General features: G+C 36.6%; 1 protein-coding gene across 1 annotated transcript in view; it reads right to left on the reverse strand.

Annotated features, from left to right (window-relative positions):
- Positions 1–16,672, reverse strand: part of LOC121970263 (cyclin-dependent kinase D-1-like) — a 36,315-nt gene extending 19,643 nt beyond the window's left edge. The window contains exons 1-4 of the mRNA XM_042520858.1: positions 16,024–16,672; positions 15,585–15,883; positions 15,407–15,515; positions 2,607–2,732 (exon numbers count right to left, since the gene is read on the reverse strand). Coding sequence (XP_042376792.1) covers positions 2,607–2,732; positions 15,407–15,515; positions 15,585–15,883; positions 16,024–16,218 — 729 coding nt within the window. The 5' untranslated portion in view covers positions 16,219–16,672. The remainder of the gene's footprint in view (positions 1–2,606; positions 2,733–15,406; positions 15,516–15,584; positions 15,884–16,023) is intronic.
- Between the last annotated feature and the right edge of the window lie 1,625 nt (positions 16,673–18,297).

The following is an 18,297-nucleotide window of genomic DNA, read 5'->3' on the forward strand; positions in this document are numbered from 1 at the left end:
TAACTTTTTTTTCTAAATTTTACCTATTTATATCTATTCAAAATATCTCCATTTTTACAATTTTGCAAATCTTTAAAACACATCTACTTTAAACTAATAGGCTTTCGTACTAAACAATGGTTTCAAGTGTAGATTAGTATTGGTCATTATAGTGGAGACATATTCAATTGTAGACCTATAATGATATTGTGTTGGCACGAGTAAATATTATTTTGTCGAGGAACCAATTAGAATTCATCAATAGAGGAAGATTCTCTTCTAGTGTCTCATCCTTCAATTTCATTTGTCGGGACAAGGATACATAATGCAAAAGACAAGATTATAAGCACCAATTGACTATACTAATTGAAAAAGGAAATTCACTTTTGCTGACTCATCAGTTGATTCCATCAGCTAGTTAAAAAGAGGAGATCCAAACACCAACCAAGAAATAAGGAAAGAAAAGATGGATCAGCAAGAGCACTAGTAGTAGGAAAGAGAAGAGATGCCAAAATTAGAAATTAGTTTATATGAATTTAAGTCCAACTCTTAGTGATAAACTGAGATACAGTTATGCTATGTATTTATGGATAGGTGAAGCAACTAATTCAATACTAACTATCCTCAGATGAATATTGGAAAATTATGAGATTAATCTCAATACAATGATATAATAATCAATGCTATATAATACACAACCATTTTGTTATTTAAAGGCATAATATCATTTTTTTGTTATATTTTTAGAATTTGTTCCTTTTTCAAAAACAAAAAAAAAGAATTCATACTTTATTGAAAAGCAAGACCCCTTTATATAAGGGATCTATTTTAAGACAACTATACATATATCTATTAATTAATTTGTACCAATAATATGGTCTCTAATATATATAAATATGGTAACTAATATATATATATATATTAGTTACCATAATTTTCAATAATTTGACTAAATTTTTCAAACCAAACATGAAGACTCTGTTTCAAACCATACAAAGTTTTTCAAAGATGACAAACTTGCCCTGACTCCCCCTAGCAACAAAACCAGGAGGTTGCTCCATATACACCTCCTCCTGAAGATCACCATAAAGAAAAGTATTCTTGATATCAAGTTATAAAGGCCAATGATGGGTAGCAACCATTGAAATAAATAATCGAACAGATGTCAACTTTGCGATAGGAGAAAAAGTGTCAGAATAATCCACCCCATAAATTTGAGCATATCCTTTAGCAACAAGACGTGCTTTTAATCTCTTCTATCATTGCTTCTCTCCAACTAGGATCAGATATGGCCTCACGCACACTTTTAGGAATAGAGACAGAATCAAGTGAAGCAATAAAAGAATAAGAGGAAGACGATAAGTCGTTATAAGAAACAAAAGAAGTAGGATAAGTACATTGTCGTTTTCCTTTGCATAATGCAATAGGAAGATCATCGCTCAGAACTAGGTCTGATGACGAAGTAGTAGGTGCAGGACATGAATCTCGAGGGGTGGGTGGCGTCTGGAGTATACTTGAATAATAGGAGGTTTGACAAGAGCCAATTTCGGGACAGGTGTGTATAGTGTGATAGAATATACCAACAAATCATCATCCTCCCTTTGATGAGTCGAAATTGATAAGGATGGAAATAAGGTGTGTCTTCCATGAAAGTAACATCAATTGAGATAAGATATTTGTTAATACTAGGACAATAACACCTATAACCTTTCTGAAGACGAGAATAACCAAGGAAAATACACTTCAACGACTTGGGATCTAATTTAGTAATATGTGGATGAACATCCCGAACAAAACAAGTGCTACCAAATATCCTACGATTAATAGGAAAAAACGACTTATTAGGAAAAAAGGATTTTGTAAGGGATCTCACCAAAGAAGAATAGAAGATGTCATGCGATTAATGAGAAAACATGTTGTAGACACTACATCAGCCCAAAAAGGTTAGGGAACATTCATTTGAAATAAAAGGGCACGTGCAGTTTCAAGAAGATGCTTATTTTTACGTCAGCTACACCATTTTGGGATGGAGTGTCAACGCAAGAGGTTTCATGAAGCATGCCATTCTGACCCATATATGACTGGAATAAATCGGACATATACTCCTTAGCATTATCACTTCATAAAGTACGAATGAATGTATTGAATTGAATTTTAATCTCAACAAAAAAGGCACGAAACAAAGATGCCCTATTTTTAGTAAACGCAATTAGGCTCTCCCTGAGAAAATTTTTATGACTAGTTATGTTCACTGCTATTTCTTTCTAAACATCAATATCTCAATCGTATCAAGTGTGTATTTGGTTCCAGTGTTATCAATGCAGGATCATGTTTAGTTTAGACGATTTTTGTGATTTTGCTTCCCTTATCTTTTCATTTACACAGCTTAAATAGATACAGGATCTAACTTCCCTTCCCTATTCCTTCCAAGTAGGTTAAGTACTGAGTCAGTTAATCTCTATAACAAAATGTAAATGATTGCATTCGTTCATCTTTGTTGGAAAGAAAAATAGCCCTAACAAGATATATCTCACAAGCAAATTAACTATCTTATATCTGAACACACAAGTACCTTGAAAAAAAACATTTAATGTATTAAGCAATATCAAAAAAGAAGCTAATCAAACCTGCATGAAAGGTCGCCTAAGGAGCAGTTCAGCAAATATACAACCTGCAGCCCACACATCTACCCCTGATCCATATTGTTTGGCCCCATACAACAGCTCAGGTGCTCTATACCAACGAGCAAAAACCTACAAAATAAAAGAAATATTTAATAGTAAATTGATCAATCTTTCAAGAATCTACAGAGTGATAATTAAGTAGTATATACAATGAATTAGCATGGATCTGAAGTGAACAAGTGTCTACACCTACCTAACACATTTAGTTGGAACTAACCAACAGAAATCTAATAATTTCTTTCTCACGTTGCAGCTCCTATAAATCATGATGGATGTAACAATGTTGATATCCATGCACTCATCCATTGCAAAAGGGCTAACACCATCTCAAAATGTTAATAGTTGGTTTAAGCAGTATATAAAATGGATTAGCATTGATATTATTGATGTGCATAGGTTATATATGTTTCTAGGCATTTTTTGACGGACATCTACTTGTATTTCATGAATATAATCTATGTTTATTACACCCTATTTTATTATTATGTCATACTTCTATTCTATTAGTTCGGAGATCTACTCTTTGCATGTTTTTAATTGACAAGACACAAATTGGAGCGAAAATGGAGTGGAAAGGCACACTGAAACAACTTGTGAAGAATCAGCAACCTGGTCGTGCCCCCTAGCACAATCGTGTGCCCTCTCCCAAAGCGAAGTAGGCTCCGGCCGTGCCTCCCACTTGCAGCCAACAAAGGAGCGCTCGTGTGAAAACACATAGTCACGCCAGGCAGTGTCAAGTTTCAAGAGCTGAATCAACGGTTGGTCGTGCCAATTGGCATGGTCGTGCCTCTCCGACCGAGGCTATTCACGCCCAGGTCATACTAAAAGGCACGGTCATGACAAAGAAAACAAGGGGGACATACCCCCTTGCTATAAAAGGGAGTTTTCTCCTCTTTTCTCATTATCTTGGGATTAGGGTTGCTTCCCCTTTCCTTGGGGAAGGGTTCTCCCCCTCGGAGAACCCTAGAGCTTCTATCTTTATCGTTCCACACGATCTGTCTATCTCCGGAGCAAGGATTGCAAGCAAAAAGACCGACGATACATTGATAAGCTTTCTCCTCTCTTTATCTCATTTATTCTATTGTAGATTGCTTAATTTGTGGCCTCTTGTTTGTAAATCCTTTGCAATGGAATAGATTCTCCAGATCTAGGATGTAGGAAGTAGTTGTGATGTAATGTTGATGTATAAACTATGTATTTGGACATTTTCTTGTGCTATGATATGTTTATATCATGTTCTATGTGTGTTGTACCTTGTATGTGAGGTTAATACATATAGATGTAAGGTTTTGTTCACCGTGTAGAGGGATACATTGGTTTGTTTAACCGGAGATCCTGTGACAGAATGTATCCCTTACTTTCTAGGGTATCACCCTTGAAACGAGAGGCAATTCCCTATAAGGAAAGCTAATTAGAGTTTAGAGGGGTTTCCCCTAATTAATGTTAGTGACTTGCTGAATCTAGTGATTATATGGTCGGGGGCCTGTGACAAAAGGTATCCTTTTAACCGGACTTTATAGATTATCTCTTCTACTTAATTGCATTAATCTACCGTTATGAAGTAAATCGGTTAACTCTAGAGATTGTATGGTCGGGCTTTCTAGAGTTGCTTCTTTACCTAATGGCATTAGAACTTGAGTAAACTCGAAGGTGCGACCTGCGCGAGGTTGTGTTGGACTTTAATTAGAAGCCCTACAAGAAAATAAGCATGGAGTTAAATAGATGAACAATGCATAGTATCATAATGAAACCGAAATTCTAGAATCTATCATCCTTTATTCACTTATGCTCATTCTCTCTCTCTCTCTCTCTCTCTTTCTCTCAACCTTCTCTTCCTCTTTTCAATCTCTCTCGTTAGTTCGCAAGTGTCAGAGCCAACTTTCAACCGTCTAGATAACTTACTTTGTGACATCTCTAGTGCTTAATCAACAGTCCATGTGGATTCGACAATCTTTTATATTACTGATGACGTTACCGTACACTTACGAATTCGTAACAAGTTTTTGGCACCGTTACCGAGACTATTTCTGATTAACATCAGTTGATTAGCATTTGAGTTATTCTAGACATTTCTCTTTTTGCATCTTTCTTCCTCTTGTTTTTAATTTTGCATTTTTGTTTTGGTTTCTATTACATGTTTATCCTATTCTGACTATTATATTTTAGATAGACATGTTTTCCTTAAATAAAATAATATATGCTTCTATTCAAAGGGTTCAAACAAATGTTTGATGTGAATTCTACTAATGTCTATGTCATAGTTATGGTGCAACAGATCATTCGAACGAGAATTGTCCATTACAGTTTGACCATTCACCTAGACAATAGGGTGACCTCCCCAATTACAATCAGTGGCTCGAACAACTGTAAAGCTTGTAAAGAGACAGGTCATACAATCGAGAATTGCATCAAGCTACACAATTTGGAAACATCAATAGATGAACTCAATAGAAAGTTCGATGTAATGGCCTCATCACACTCTCACGCATGCAGCCCTGATTGGAGGAACCCTCAATTTTTTAGCGACAATCGAGGACAAGGCAACTATTGTCAAAATATGGAAGCTTAATCTTCATCCCAGGAGGACAGAATATTGAAAATGTTAGAAAGTTTCTAAACCTCACAAGTTCAAGTGCACGAGAAAATCAAGCAAATGAATGCTACATGCAATAATATAACCTCATCATGTGTTAGCATGTCAACTCGTCTCTCAATTTGGGAGGAGTCTCAGATGAGCGAAGATAATGAAATTGAGCTTGAGGAACATCAAATTGAGACTTTGATAGTGGAGTGTTCTGCTCTAATTCAAATACCTCCAAGTCTCAAGGACCAAGAAAAGCCTCCCCTAACCACATGTGAATCTATGTTCGACGATACACTCTTTTCGGTGATTGGCAGTGGTAAAATTTTATTTAATATTTCTAAAGCTAATAACCAATATTTTTTCAAGCATGTTGGTGGTAGGACATCTTTTGCATAGCAATCAACGAAAGAGCAACCTCGTTATGCACCTTTGAAGGAGAGTATAAATTTTAAGGAGCTAAGAACCCTTTTACAAAGGATTCTAAAATTTCTAACGCCTCCTAGATCGAGATTTAGATGAACCAAATAAGGGGTCAAGCTAATAACTTAAAACAAGCGCTTCTTGGGAGGCAACCTAAGTTCTTCCTTATCTTCATTTATGTTTTTAGTTTTTTCTAGTTTCTTTTCTTTTTTCATAATAACCCTAATCCCTCTACTTAGTTTTCCTTGTCCACTTTCTTTTTATAGGATTCAAAGTTGTGGAGGAGTGCAAATCACAGATAGGAAAGTATCTTTAGAACATGAATGTTTTAATCATTTGGAACTCAACACTTGGCAACTTCTCTAATTTCAAAACCTCCACCATATTACATTTCTAATTTTCATTGAGACAATGAAAAGTTTAAGTCTGGGATGTATTGGGTTTAGTTTAGTTTTTGTTATATTTCTTTTTACATAATAAAATTTTTCTAGTTGCATCATTCATCACATTATGATTGTTTGTTCCTTAATGCAAAATATTAGCACGCTTATTCTAGATTTCATATGCTTTATTGGTTACTTATGGTGCTAGTATGTTTAGTGATCTATCTTTTCCTATCTATGTTAGCCTAAAGTGAGCAATGTTTTTAGCAGAAGTTTAAGTGTTAGTCTTGTTTTAGGATCACTATATACTATACCTAGTTTTGATGGAAGATAACTCTGAAAAGTTATGATTCATAGAACTGTACTAGTACTTGTGTTTCTAAGGTGACCTCTTAATTACATTTTAGTTACTGGATGATCTTGGATCATAACAAGTCACTTGGAAAAATCAAAATCCCTGCATTTGCATTTGCATTTGTATATTTGCATGTGTTAGTGCTACACTTTTAAGGCACCAAAAAAAATCATATGAATAAGGGATAGAAAATAGTTGTCATGAGTTAAAACTAATAATTTACCCCTTTGAAACCGAGTTAGGTTATTGGGGAAATAAATATTATGTTTCTCTTGATTCCAAGTAATCCTTTGAGACCTTGTGTAGTTTTAGAAATATGAATCATACGTGTGGCAGGTAAGTGTCTATAGCCAGAAGTATAAGGAACATAATTTTATGACAACTTGACTAGGCTTAGGAGTTGAAACTTGAAAAACTTAGGTCCCTATTGCATTGAGAACTATTTCTTAGGTCATACTCAAATAATTTTTGTATCTTGCTCACCAATGAAATCATTTGATAGGATTAGATTGATACGCTAGATATTACGATGCACTATTTAACTATATAGGTCTAGATTACAGTTTTTGCTCAAGGACAAGCAAAGGCTCAAGTGGGGGTGTGATGTGCATAAGTTATATATGTTTCTAGCTATTCTTTGATGCACATCGACTTGTAATATAGTCTATGTTTATTGTACCCTATTTCATTATTATGTAATACTTCCATTCTATTTGTTCAAGATCTGCTCTTTGCATGTTTTTTATTAACAGGACACAGATTGAAATGAAAATGGAGTGGAAAGACACATTGAAGCAACTTGTGAAGAATCAGCAACCTAGTCATGCCCCCTGACACGGCCCGGCTGTGTACCCTCTCCCAAAGCGAAGCAGGCTCCGGTCGTGCCTCCCACCAACGACCAACAATGGGGCGGTCGAGTGAAAACACACGATTGGGCCCCCCCCCCCCCCCCTTCTAGAGCCCAATCAGAGTCAGGGTCAGGCCGTGCCAAATGGCATGAGTTTCCGGAGCTGAATCAGGGGGTGGTCGTGCCAATTGGCATGTCCGTGCCTCTCCGGCTGAGGTTATTCATACCCAGGCTATACCAAAAGGCACGGTCGTGGCGGAGAAAATAAGGGGGGTGTGCCCCCCTGCTATAAAGGGGGATTTACTCCTCTTTTCTCATTATCTTGGGATTGGGGTTGCTTCCCCTTTCCTTGGGAAAGAGTTCTCCCCTTTAAGAAACCCTAGAGCTTCTAACTTTGCCGTTCCACACGATCTGGTCACCTCCGGAGCAAGGTTTTCAAGCAAAAAGACCAATGATGACCGTCTAGATAACTTACTTTACAACATCTCTAGTGCTTAATCAACCGTTCATGTGGATTCAACAATCTTTTATATTATGACGACGTTTCCATGCACTTGCGAATTCATAACAGTTATAAAGTGAACAACATTTTACACCTATGTGCAATACATTCCTGGAACTAACCAAGAGAAATCTAATAATTTCTCTTTCTGGAAATTACAGCTCCTATAAATAATGATAAATGTAATAATATGGATACTCTTATAGTCATCTGTACCAAAGGACTAACATCATTTCAAAATGTTAATAGTTAGTTTTATTACTTTCAACCATTACTATGCCTTTAAGCAGCCACCAGTCATGCAACCATGGTTTCATATTTAGTTCCATGCCAACATGGGAGAAACGTTTTATTCTGCCCTTTCTATATGTGAGAACCTTCAATACCCTGCTATGTGAGCAGAATAGTGGTGTGAGGTGATTCGTGAGCATCTTACTTCCTCACAAGAATCTTCCTCAAGGCATCATTACTGATGGGACTTCCTCATGATCGTCTTCTCCACTTCTCCACTGTTGCTGCTCTTCCTCAACTCCTCATGCTCTTCCTCATTGGTGCCACCAGCACCACGTTAGGACACCAGTACAATAGATATATAATTTTGATCAGATTGGGGATTGAAATCCTAGCTTAGAATGAAATTTCAAATCTTACATGCAAACAATAAGAATGTGATTAACAATTCAGTAACTTCATATCTTACTCAAGCATTGTGCAAGTCAAAGCTTAAAATCTCAACTTTGGAACCAGTTTTATTATCGGTATATATTAGTTATCATATTTGTGTATATTAGTTCCTATATTTCTATATATTAATTATCATATTATCAGTACAAATTAGTTAATATATATGAGTCGTCAATTAGCCTAATTATAGTTTCCTAAATTAGATTTCTAAGTTGTAAATAAATATGTCTCATCCTTCAATAAAGTTGTATGTATTCTTTTTATCTCAAGTTACATGGTATCAGAGCATTGTGATTAGAAATTAGAAATTAGAAATTAGAAATTAGGTTACCTCCACTATCGTCCTCACACACAACTTTCCTTTCCTCTTTATCTACCGCACCGCTCCGATCTCGGAGCCCCGTGCCACGAGTCCTCCGCCACTGCTGTGCTCCACCTCCATGGAGTGTTGTTGTACTCGCTGCCAGCGCCGCCAAGCAAGAGAGCGTTGTGAGTGTTGTGGTCTCTAATGCCATCGCTGCTACTTCCGCCTCCAGTCACCAACTGCTGCATCACTCGCTAGCCAAGACACGACTCAACTTCCTCCTCCAGGTTTCTCCTTCGACGGCCTCCTCTTGATTAGGTTTCTCGCCTCCTTTTCTTCTTCCACCACGACAGACCCCCCTCCTCTCGTGATTTTCTGCCGACCCCCTTCTCTCACGATTTTTCACCCAACGTCGTGCCACATCCACTCGACACCGTCGGCGCCAAAAAGCTACCACTGCTAACGGTCGCCCTCTCGGACAAGGGAGGGGTCACCATCGGCTGATTACGGATCATCACCAGAGATCAATGACACGGCTAGAGCGTCGATCTTCGGCAGCCCGAACCCGACGGACCTCGGGCAACAGATCATGTTGCTGCCCTACCTTTGGAGGACTGCTTGTTGTCGGCTAGCCAATAAGTCCCTCTAGCCAGTAGGCAACAAGAAGATTTGCTCTCCTTACACTACCGCCCAAAGACGACAACAGCAGTTGCTGCCCTTGCCGTGATCTCCTTGCTTCCTTCTATTAGCCACCAAGCCACTGGAGAGAAGTAACAGTCGCTGGAACGGCAACGATAAGGAGGAAGGTCTTCCCTGCTGCCGCCATCGTCCAACAGGAAGCAACACTAAGATTGTTGCTGCAGCGATAATCGTGTTGTCTCTTCCTCTTTGTCCACGACAAATTTGTCCTCAAATCCTCTAGGCGCAAGTAAGAAATCAGTCCCCCGTTGTTATGCTTTTTTCCATTTACTGTGTTTTTTCTTTCCAACACAAGCTATAGATATGTGCACTCTATTTCCTGTTGTTGCGTTCCGTGAGAGAAATCTTATGGCCGAGAATAAACCCTATCTTGTGACAAATGTAGTGCCCGTGTTGTCTAAGATCACAGACCATAAGTTTAATGATTCAAACTATTTGAATTGGAGTAAGACGGTTCATCTTTATCTATGAAGGATTGATAAAGATGGGCATTTGACTGATGATCCTCCTAAAGACAATTCAAAACAGACATGGCTAAGAGAGGATGCTCGCTTGTCCCTTCAGATTCGGAATTGTATTAATAGTGAGGTAATTGGTTTGATTAATCACTGTGAATTTGTTAAAGAACTAATGGATTATTTGAAATTTTTATACTCCGGAAAAGGGAATCTCTCGTGCATGTATGAGATTTGCAAAGCCTTTTACCGTGTAGAAAAACAAAATCAGCCTTTGATCAATTATTTTATAGCGTTCAAAAAGACATGAGAATCTTAATATGCTGCTGCCTTTTAGCCCTGATGTGAAAGTTCAACAAATCCAATGAGAACAGATGGCGGTCATGAGCTTCCTTGCTGGCTTATCTATGACTTTGAGTCTGCTAAGTCACAAGTTCTCTCTGGTTCTGAGATCTCCTCTCTACAAGATGTATTTAGTCACATTCTCCGTACAAAAAATACTACACCCACTCCACTTAGTGGTGCTCTAGTAAGTCGCAACACAAATTATGTGTCTGGAAGATAAACTAGTCATAATGGAAACAAAGGAGGAGGTTCCTAGGATTTTCAAACTCAAACGCCTAATTCTGGTGGTATTGTATGCAATTATTGTCGTAAGCCAGGTCATACAAAGTTTGAATGTAGAAAGCTCCAATACAAAAGTCAACAAAAACACTTGGCCCATATTGCATCCACTAATGATACTTCTAATAAATCGGTCCTTGCTTCTGCTGATGAATTTCCCAAATTTTCAAAATATCATGAATCACTCAAGACGTCATCTCCCTCTGTCACTGTTATTGTTGATTCAAGTAAACAAAACGCATGTTTTCTTTCCTCATCCTCCAAATGGGTCATTGATTCTGGTGCAAAGGATCATATGACAGGTAATTCTAGTCTATTTTCTACTTGTCAGTTCAAAGCTAACACTCATATTGTTACTTTAGCTGATGGGTCTCCATCTTGTGTTTGTGGGTCTGGCAATATCAATCTTACCCCTTTACTCTCTCTGTCCTCCGTCTTACATTTACCTAATTTATCTTTTAATTTACTCTCTGTCAGTCAATTGACTCATAATCTTAATTGTTGCATCTCATTTTTTCCTGATCATTGCTTGTTTCAGGATCTGTTGACGAAGAAGATTATTGGTAAAAGACATGAGTCTGGAGGACTTTACATTCTTGACACACCACTCTCAAATTCTTTTGATACTTCTCTGTTTGAGGCTCATTGTAGGTTGGGACATCCATCTCTACCTTACTCAAAAAGTTTTGTCCACAATATGGTAAAGTGTCCTCGTTAGAGTGTGAGTCATGTCAGTTTGCAAAATATCACCGTCTTAGTTCGAGTCCTAGAATAAATAAATGTACTACTATTCCTTTTGAATTAGTTCATTCTGATATTTGGAGTCCTTGTCCTGTTTTATCTAAAATTGGTTTTAGGTATTTTGTTACTTTTGTCGATGATTACTCTCGTATAACCAGGTTATATTAAATGAAAAATCGTTTTGACTTATTTTCATGATTTAGTGTCTTTTGTGCTGAGATTAAAACTTAGTTCAATACATCCATCCGTAGTTTGCGGAGTGATAATGCTAAAGTGTACATGTCTGGTATATTCCAGTCGTATATGGGTATGGCATGCTTCATGAAACCTCTTGTGTTGACACTCCATCCTAAAATGGTGTGGCTGAACGTAAAAATAGACATCTTCTAGAAACAGCACAGGCCCTTTTATTTCAAATGAATGTTCCCAAATCCTTTTGGGCTGATGCAGTTTCTACGAGATGCTTTCTAATTAACTGCATGTCATCCTCTGTTCTTCATGGTGAGATCCCTTACAAAATCCTTTTTCTCAATAAGTCATTATTTCATATTAACCCCATGATATTTGGTAGCACTTGTTTTGTTCGGGATGTCCGTCCACATGTCACTAAATTAAATCCCAAGTCTTTGAAGTGTATCTTCCTTGGTTTTCTTGTCTTCAAAAAGGTTGTAGGTGTTATTGTCCCAGTATTAACAAATATCTTATCTCAATAGACGTTACCTTCATGGAAGATACACCTTATTTTCCATCCTCACCTATTCCAACTCAACAAAGGGATGATGATGATTTGTTGTTGTATTCTCCTCACCTTATTTCCCAGCATTCGATCACACCCTCCGCACCTGTCTTGGAACCTGCTCCTATTAAGCCTCATATTATTCAAGTTTATTCAAGGTGTCACCTCTAGATTCATGTCCTGTACCTACTACATCAGCAGATCCAATCTCGAGCAATGATCTACCTATTGCGTTACGTAAAGGTAAACAACAGTGTACTTATCCTACTTCTTCTTTTGTTTCTTATAACAACTTGTCATTTGCCTCTTGTTCTTTTATTGCTTCACTTGATTCTATCTCTATTCCTAAGACTGTACGTGAGGTCATATCTCATCCTAGTTGGAAAGATGCAATGATAGAGGAGATAAATACTTTAGATGAAAATGGCACTTGGGACTTGGTCGATTTACCTTCAGGGAAATAAACTGTTTGATGCACATAGGTATTCGCAGTTAAAGTCAATCCGGATAGGTCAATTGCCAAATTAAAAGCTTGTCTTGTCGCTAAAGGCTATGCTCAGATCTATGGGGTAGATTATTCTGACACTTTTTCTCCTGTTGTAAAGTTGACATCAATTCGATTGTTTATTTCAATGGTCGCTACTCATCATTCGCATTTACATCAACTTGATATCAAGAATGCATTTCTTCATAGTGATCTTCAGGAGGTGTATACGGAACAACCTCCTGGATTTGTCGCTCGGGGGGAGTCTAGGCAAGTTTGTCGTCTTCAAAAATCTTTGTATGGTTTGAAACAGAGTCCTCGTGTTTGGTTTGGAAAATTTAGTCAGATTATTGAAAAATTTGGTATGATGAAAAGTCTGATCATTCTATGTTCTACAAGCGGTCAGGAGCTGATATCATTCTATTAGTTGTATATGTAGATGATATTATTATTACTGGAAGATACTACAGGAATCTCATCTCTTAAATCTTTCATTCATACCCAGTTTCATACGAAAGACTTGAGGGTATTAAAGTATTTCTTGGGTATTGAAGTTGTGAGGAGTAAAAATGGTATATTTCTATCTCAAAGAAAATATGTCCTTGACTTATTAACTGAGACAGGAAAATTAGGGGCAAAGCCATGTAATGCTCCAATGACTCAGAACATGCATCTCACAAGAGATGGAGAACTATTTGAATATCCTGAGAGATATCGAAGGTTGGTTGGAAAGTTAAATTACCTTACCGTGACTCGTCCAGATATTGCGTACTCGGTCAGTTGTTAGTCAGTTTATGTCATCTCCAACCATTCATCATTGGACAGCGTTAAAGCAAATTCTGTGTTACTTAAAGGGAGCACCCGAACGGGATATCATATATAAGAACCATGGGCATACTCATATTGAATGTTTTTCAGATGCAGATTAGGTAGGTTCTAAGATGGATACAAGATCTACTTCAGATTACTGTATCTTTGTTGGAGGAAATTTAGTTTCATGGAAGAGTAAAAAGCAAAATGTTATGTCACGATCTAGTGCAGAGTTAGAATATAAGGCTATGGCACAGTCTGTGTGCGAGATAGTATGGATATATCAACTCTTGACTGAAGTAGGATTTAAAATTTCAGTACCAGCTAAACTGTGGTGTGATAACCAAGCTGCTCTTCATATTGCATCAAATCCCGTGTTTCATGAGCGAACTAAGCACATTGAAATTGATTGTCATTTTGTTCGTGAGAAAATTCAACAAAGCTTGATTTCTACCGAGTATGTGAAGACAAGAAAATAACTCGGGGATATCTTTACAAAAGCTTTAAATGGGGTTCGGGTTGAGTATCTTTGTAACAAGTTGGGTATGATTAATATCTATGCTCCAACTTATGGGAGAGTATTATCGATATATATTAGTTACCATATTTGTGTATATTAGTTCCTATATTTCTATATATTAATTACCATATTATCAGTACAAATTAGTTAATATATATGAGTAGTCAATCAACCTAATTATAGTTTCCTAAATTAGATTTCTAGGTTGTATATAAATATGTCTCATCCTTCAATAAAGTGGTATGTATTCTTTTTATCTCAAGTTATAGGTCCCTAATCAGAACAGTTCAATATTGGTGCTATTGGTGCTAATATATGCATGTAGAACATGATTTAGGTCAACACAGGTCAGTCAGTTATGCTGTGAGCTGTAGTGGTGAAGGAAAAAAGAAGAATATTATAATGGGAAGAAAAGGATGAAGAAGAAAAAGAGAAAAGTCTACAGCCCTCAATTAACTTTCTCGTTGCATGATCCAACCTTTGCACACATTAGAAGGATCAGTATTAACTCTCATGTGATTACAACCAGCATAAAAACTAGCATAATCAATAGAACATCACTTGCCCAGGACAACTTCTCTCACACCTCTCAAACCTGAACATTAGGACATGGATGATCAACAATACCTTTATCTTGTTGCTCTACCCCAACTCCTTGACCTGAAACCATTGATCCACTATCTGAAACCATTAAACCACTGACAATATGTCCACAATCTTCAGTTTCCTTTGCTGCTTCATGATCCAACTTCCTCACATTAGAAAGGATCACTATCATTTCTCATGAGACTTTGACCTCTACTGGCATTTAACAAGAAAAATGATGTTTCATTTATGCCACTGAGTCAGAACATAATTTCAAACCATGGTGCAAGTATGGAACTATGTTACAGGAGAAACGTGAAATGAGTCAAGGCCTAGGGTTAGACATAAAGTAGTTGACAAGAAGCAGTGTAACATATGAGCAAGACAATCACAATTTGATGGTTTTAGGCAAGTAAAAAAAATGATCCTGCATAGTATGGAGCAACATGCATTCTGCTCGCTTAGGTGGTGACAAAGGAGGTGCATGTGGTGGGCACCCCACCACAAATGTTACAGGAAATTTTATCATAATATGTGAGAGGGAGTGTTGATAATTTGAACATGTAAGGCCCATTAGATCTTCTGAGACAGGCATGATTGCCTTCTAGAAACTTCAATCTCATTTTTCCCATTTTCATTAGACCCAAGTTCCATTTGTTTATGGGCTATTTACAATTAAATTTAAAGACAATATCCTTCGCATTTTCCAATAGAGGTGATATTTTGCTACACATGATAATCAAACTTGGTAGCACATGTAAAAGGTGGGATTTCATGGTTCCTACTCAAAAGCAGAAATAAAGACAAACCTACAGAATAATTTGTAAATATTAATGTGAAAATAATACCAAATTCTTTCATCATATCAGCATTTTAGGTTCGATACTGATCAAAAGACTTTGTACAAATGAGAAATGTGACCTGATCTGACACAAGCATTGCATATAAACTATAAATGTCTGTCAAGTACTCTGTCTGAATAGGAAATCCATACTAAATATATTATAAACCTGGTGAGTGAGCCTGCGGTCTGGACTTCCAAAAGTGCGTGCTAGACCAAAGTCTGCAAGTTTAAGCTGTCCATCAGAAGCAATAAGTAGGTTGTTGGGTTTCATATCCCTGATGCATCAGAATTGTTGGATTAGATTTTTATACATGAAAATGGAAGGCGTCAAGAAGGCAAAATACCTGTGCACGACCCATTTTCTATGGCAGCAGGCAAGTCCTTTTAGTATCATCTGAAGATATGATTTTATGTCAGCTGGAGACAGGACAATGTTTCTATCACGGATAACAGCTTCCAAGTCGCTCTCCATGAACTCAAATACAAGGTGCAAGTTACCCTTGTGAGGGAAAGCATCAATTAACTCAATGATATTAGGATCTTTAATCTCTTTAAGCAATTTAATCTCCCTAAGTGCAGTGAAGTTTACACCTTCCTTATACTTTCCTAGACGAATCTTCTTAATTGCAACTGTTTGACCAGTCTGTCAAAATCAATGTGTTAGTTCACTACATTCTTATACTGATACTGTTTCAGATAGAACAGACTCATATAAAATGGTACACTCTAACAAAGCTAAAACTATAGTTCCTAATTTAGAAAAGGGACTATCAGAGGGCATGCCTTGGTATCGATGGCCTTGAAGACCACCCCGTATGTGCCTTCCCCTAGCACCTCGCGCTTGAGGTAGCGGTCAGCGACGCGCTTCGAGAGTGCGGCATCCTCCTCGCAGGGGGAGGCCCCACCGGCATCCGGGGCCTGAAGCATCGTATTCGACGTCGATGCCGTCTCCGTGTTGAGCACGGAAGTCCTCTGCATCGTGAGGAGGAGAGCACGGAAGTCCTCTAAGGAGAACGGCGAACGGCGCTTTGGGTGCCTGAGCAAAAATGGCGAAGGGTCGGTATGATCTTCAGGGTCGGTATTATCTTTTGTTTTGGAGTTGGAGCCGAATCAGTCCAGTGGCGTCGAATACAACCAATCACCTCCAAGATTTGGTGAACGACGGTGGAAGGAGGTGCACAGCCGCCAACGATCCGCTCCCCTGGTGGCGCCGATGTCGGAAAAGAGACCGTCGAGCAGAGAGGAGAGGTGATCGGTTGTCCACGCGAGAAGCAAGCGATCTCCTGTGGTAGCCCACGTCCTACGGCCGGTAATCGCCGGAAATGAAGTCGTGGCAATCGGGACAAGGGAAAACCGTGAGGGAGAGAACGAGAGGAAGAAGGGGACGAGAGGATCGGGATCGGCGATGTTTATGTTGGGTTCGGTGATTAAGGGTTATTTAAACTTAGGGTTACTTGATTAAGTTTTAAGTCATAATCTCAATCAAGTCTCATTTAAATGGATATCTCAAACAGGCTTAATCCATGTCCATCGATTCGTCCCCTCAAAATCCATCGTACGAGCTTCGAAAAATTTTCAGAAAATTTCTAAAATTTTCAGAAAAATTTTATACTCAAATAAGTCTATTTATTTAAATTTTCCGATATCTCACATATTAAAATTATGGTTTTTAAATTCTCCCCCATTATCACTTTTAATTCTCTTAATTTTAAGATCTTTTTCGTTTTCAACTTGTTTACATAAGTTTATAAAATTTTCAAAGGTTTCATCCTTATTTTTTAAGAATTTTACCCAAGTGAACCTAGAGAAGTCATCTATTATTACTAGACAATATAAACTACTGTTTATTGATTTGACCCCATGGGAGTCAAACAAATTTAGATGTAAAAGTTCTAGTATTGAATTAGTTTGTGATTGATTAATTGGTTTGTGGATAGATTTTATTTGTTTGCCTTGTTGACAAGCATTACATATGGTTGAGTCTAAGTTACGTAATTTTGGTAAGTCTCTACTAATCCATTTAGTTTGCTTATGTTTCTAAAATTCGTGTGTGACATTCTTCTATGTCATAACCATGTTTCTTCTTTTTGTGTTAAATAACACTTCATTGAAGAAGTGGTTAAGTTAATTACATAGATATTATCTTTTCTAAACCCTTTTAGACTTATTTTAGGGTTATCTAGGTGCTTGATTAGATATTCTGAAGATAAGAACCTAACCTTATACCTAGTATCACATAATTGACTGATACTTAGGAGATTATACTTGAAATTTTCAACAAGACATTTGTGATAATGAAGTCAGATTTTAGCTCAATGTTACCTATACCAATTACCTTGAGTTTGTCATTGTTTCCAAAGGTAACTGTCCCTGAGCTTTTGTAAGCAAGTTGGATGAATTTGGTGTGATCTTTAGTCAAGTGTTTGGAATAACCACTGTCCAAAATCCACTTGATTTCCTATAATAAGTAGAACTAGAATTAGTCTAAGTTTAGGCTGATAAAATTTTAAGCTTAGTTTTAACATAATCTTAAGTTAATAAAAGTTTTTAAAATAATTTTTTTAACTTGAATATTTAAAGATTTTTTTTAAGTTTTTTAAAAGAATTTTTTAAAGTTTTTTAAAAGAATTTTTTAAAGTTGAATTTTTAAAAGAATTTTTTTAAAAGTTTTTATAAGATTTTTTTTAAGTTTTTAAAAGAATTTTTTAAAGTTTTTAAAAGAATTTTTTTAAGTTTTTAAAAGATTTTTTAAAAAAAGTTTTAAAAATAATTTTTAAAAGATTTTTTTAAAAAATATTTTTTTAAAAGAATTTTTTAAAGTTTTTTAAAAGAATTTTTTAAGTTTGTTAAAAAAATATTTTTAAAATTAATTTAATTTAATTTAATTTATTTTATTTTATTTTATTTTTATTTTTATTTTTATTTATTTTAATTTAATTTATTTTAATTTATTTTATTTTAATTTATTCTATTTTAATTTAATTTATTTTATTTTATTTTATTTTATTTTTATTTATTTTAATTTTAATTAAGTCCTTAGTCATCTCACCCGATCTA

This window comes from Zingiber officinale, chromosome 4A, assembly GCF_018446385.1.
Source record: "Zingiber officinale cultivar Zhangliang chromosome 4A, Zo_v1.1, whole genome shotgun sequence".
NCBI lineage: Eukaryota > Viridiplantae > Streptophyta > Magnoliopsida > Zingiberales > Zingiberaceae > Zingiber > Zingiber officinale.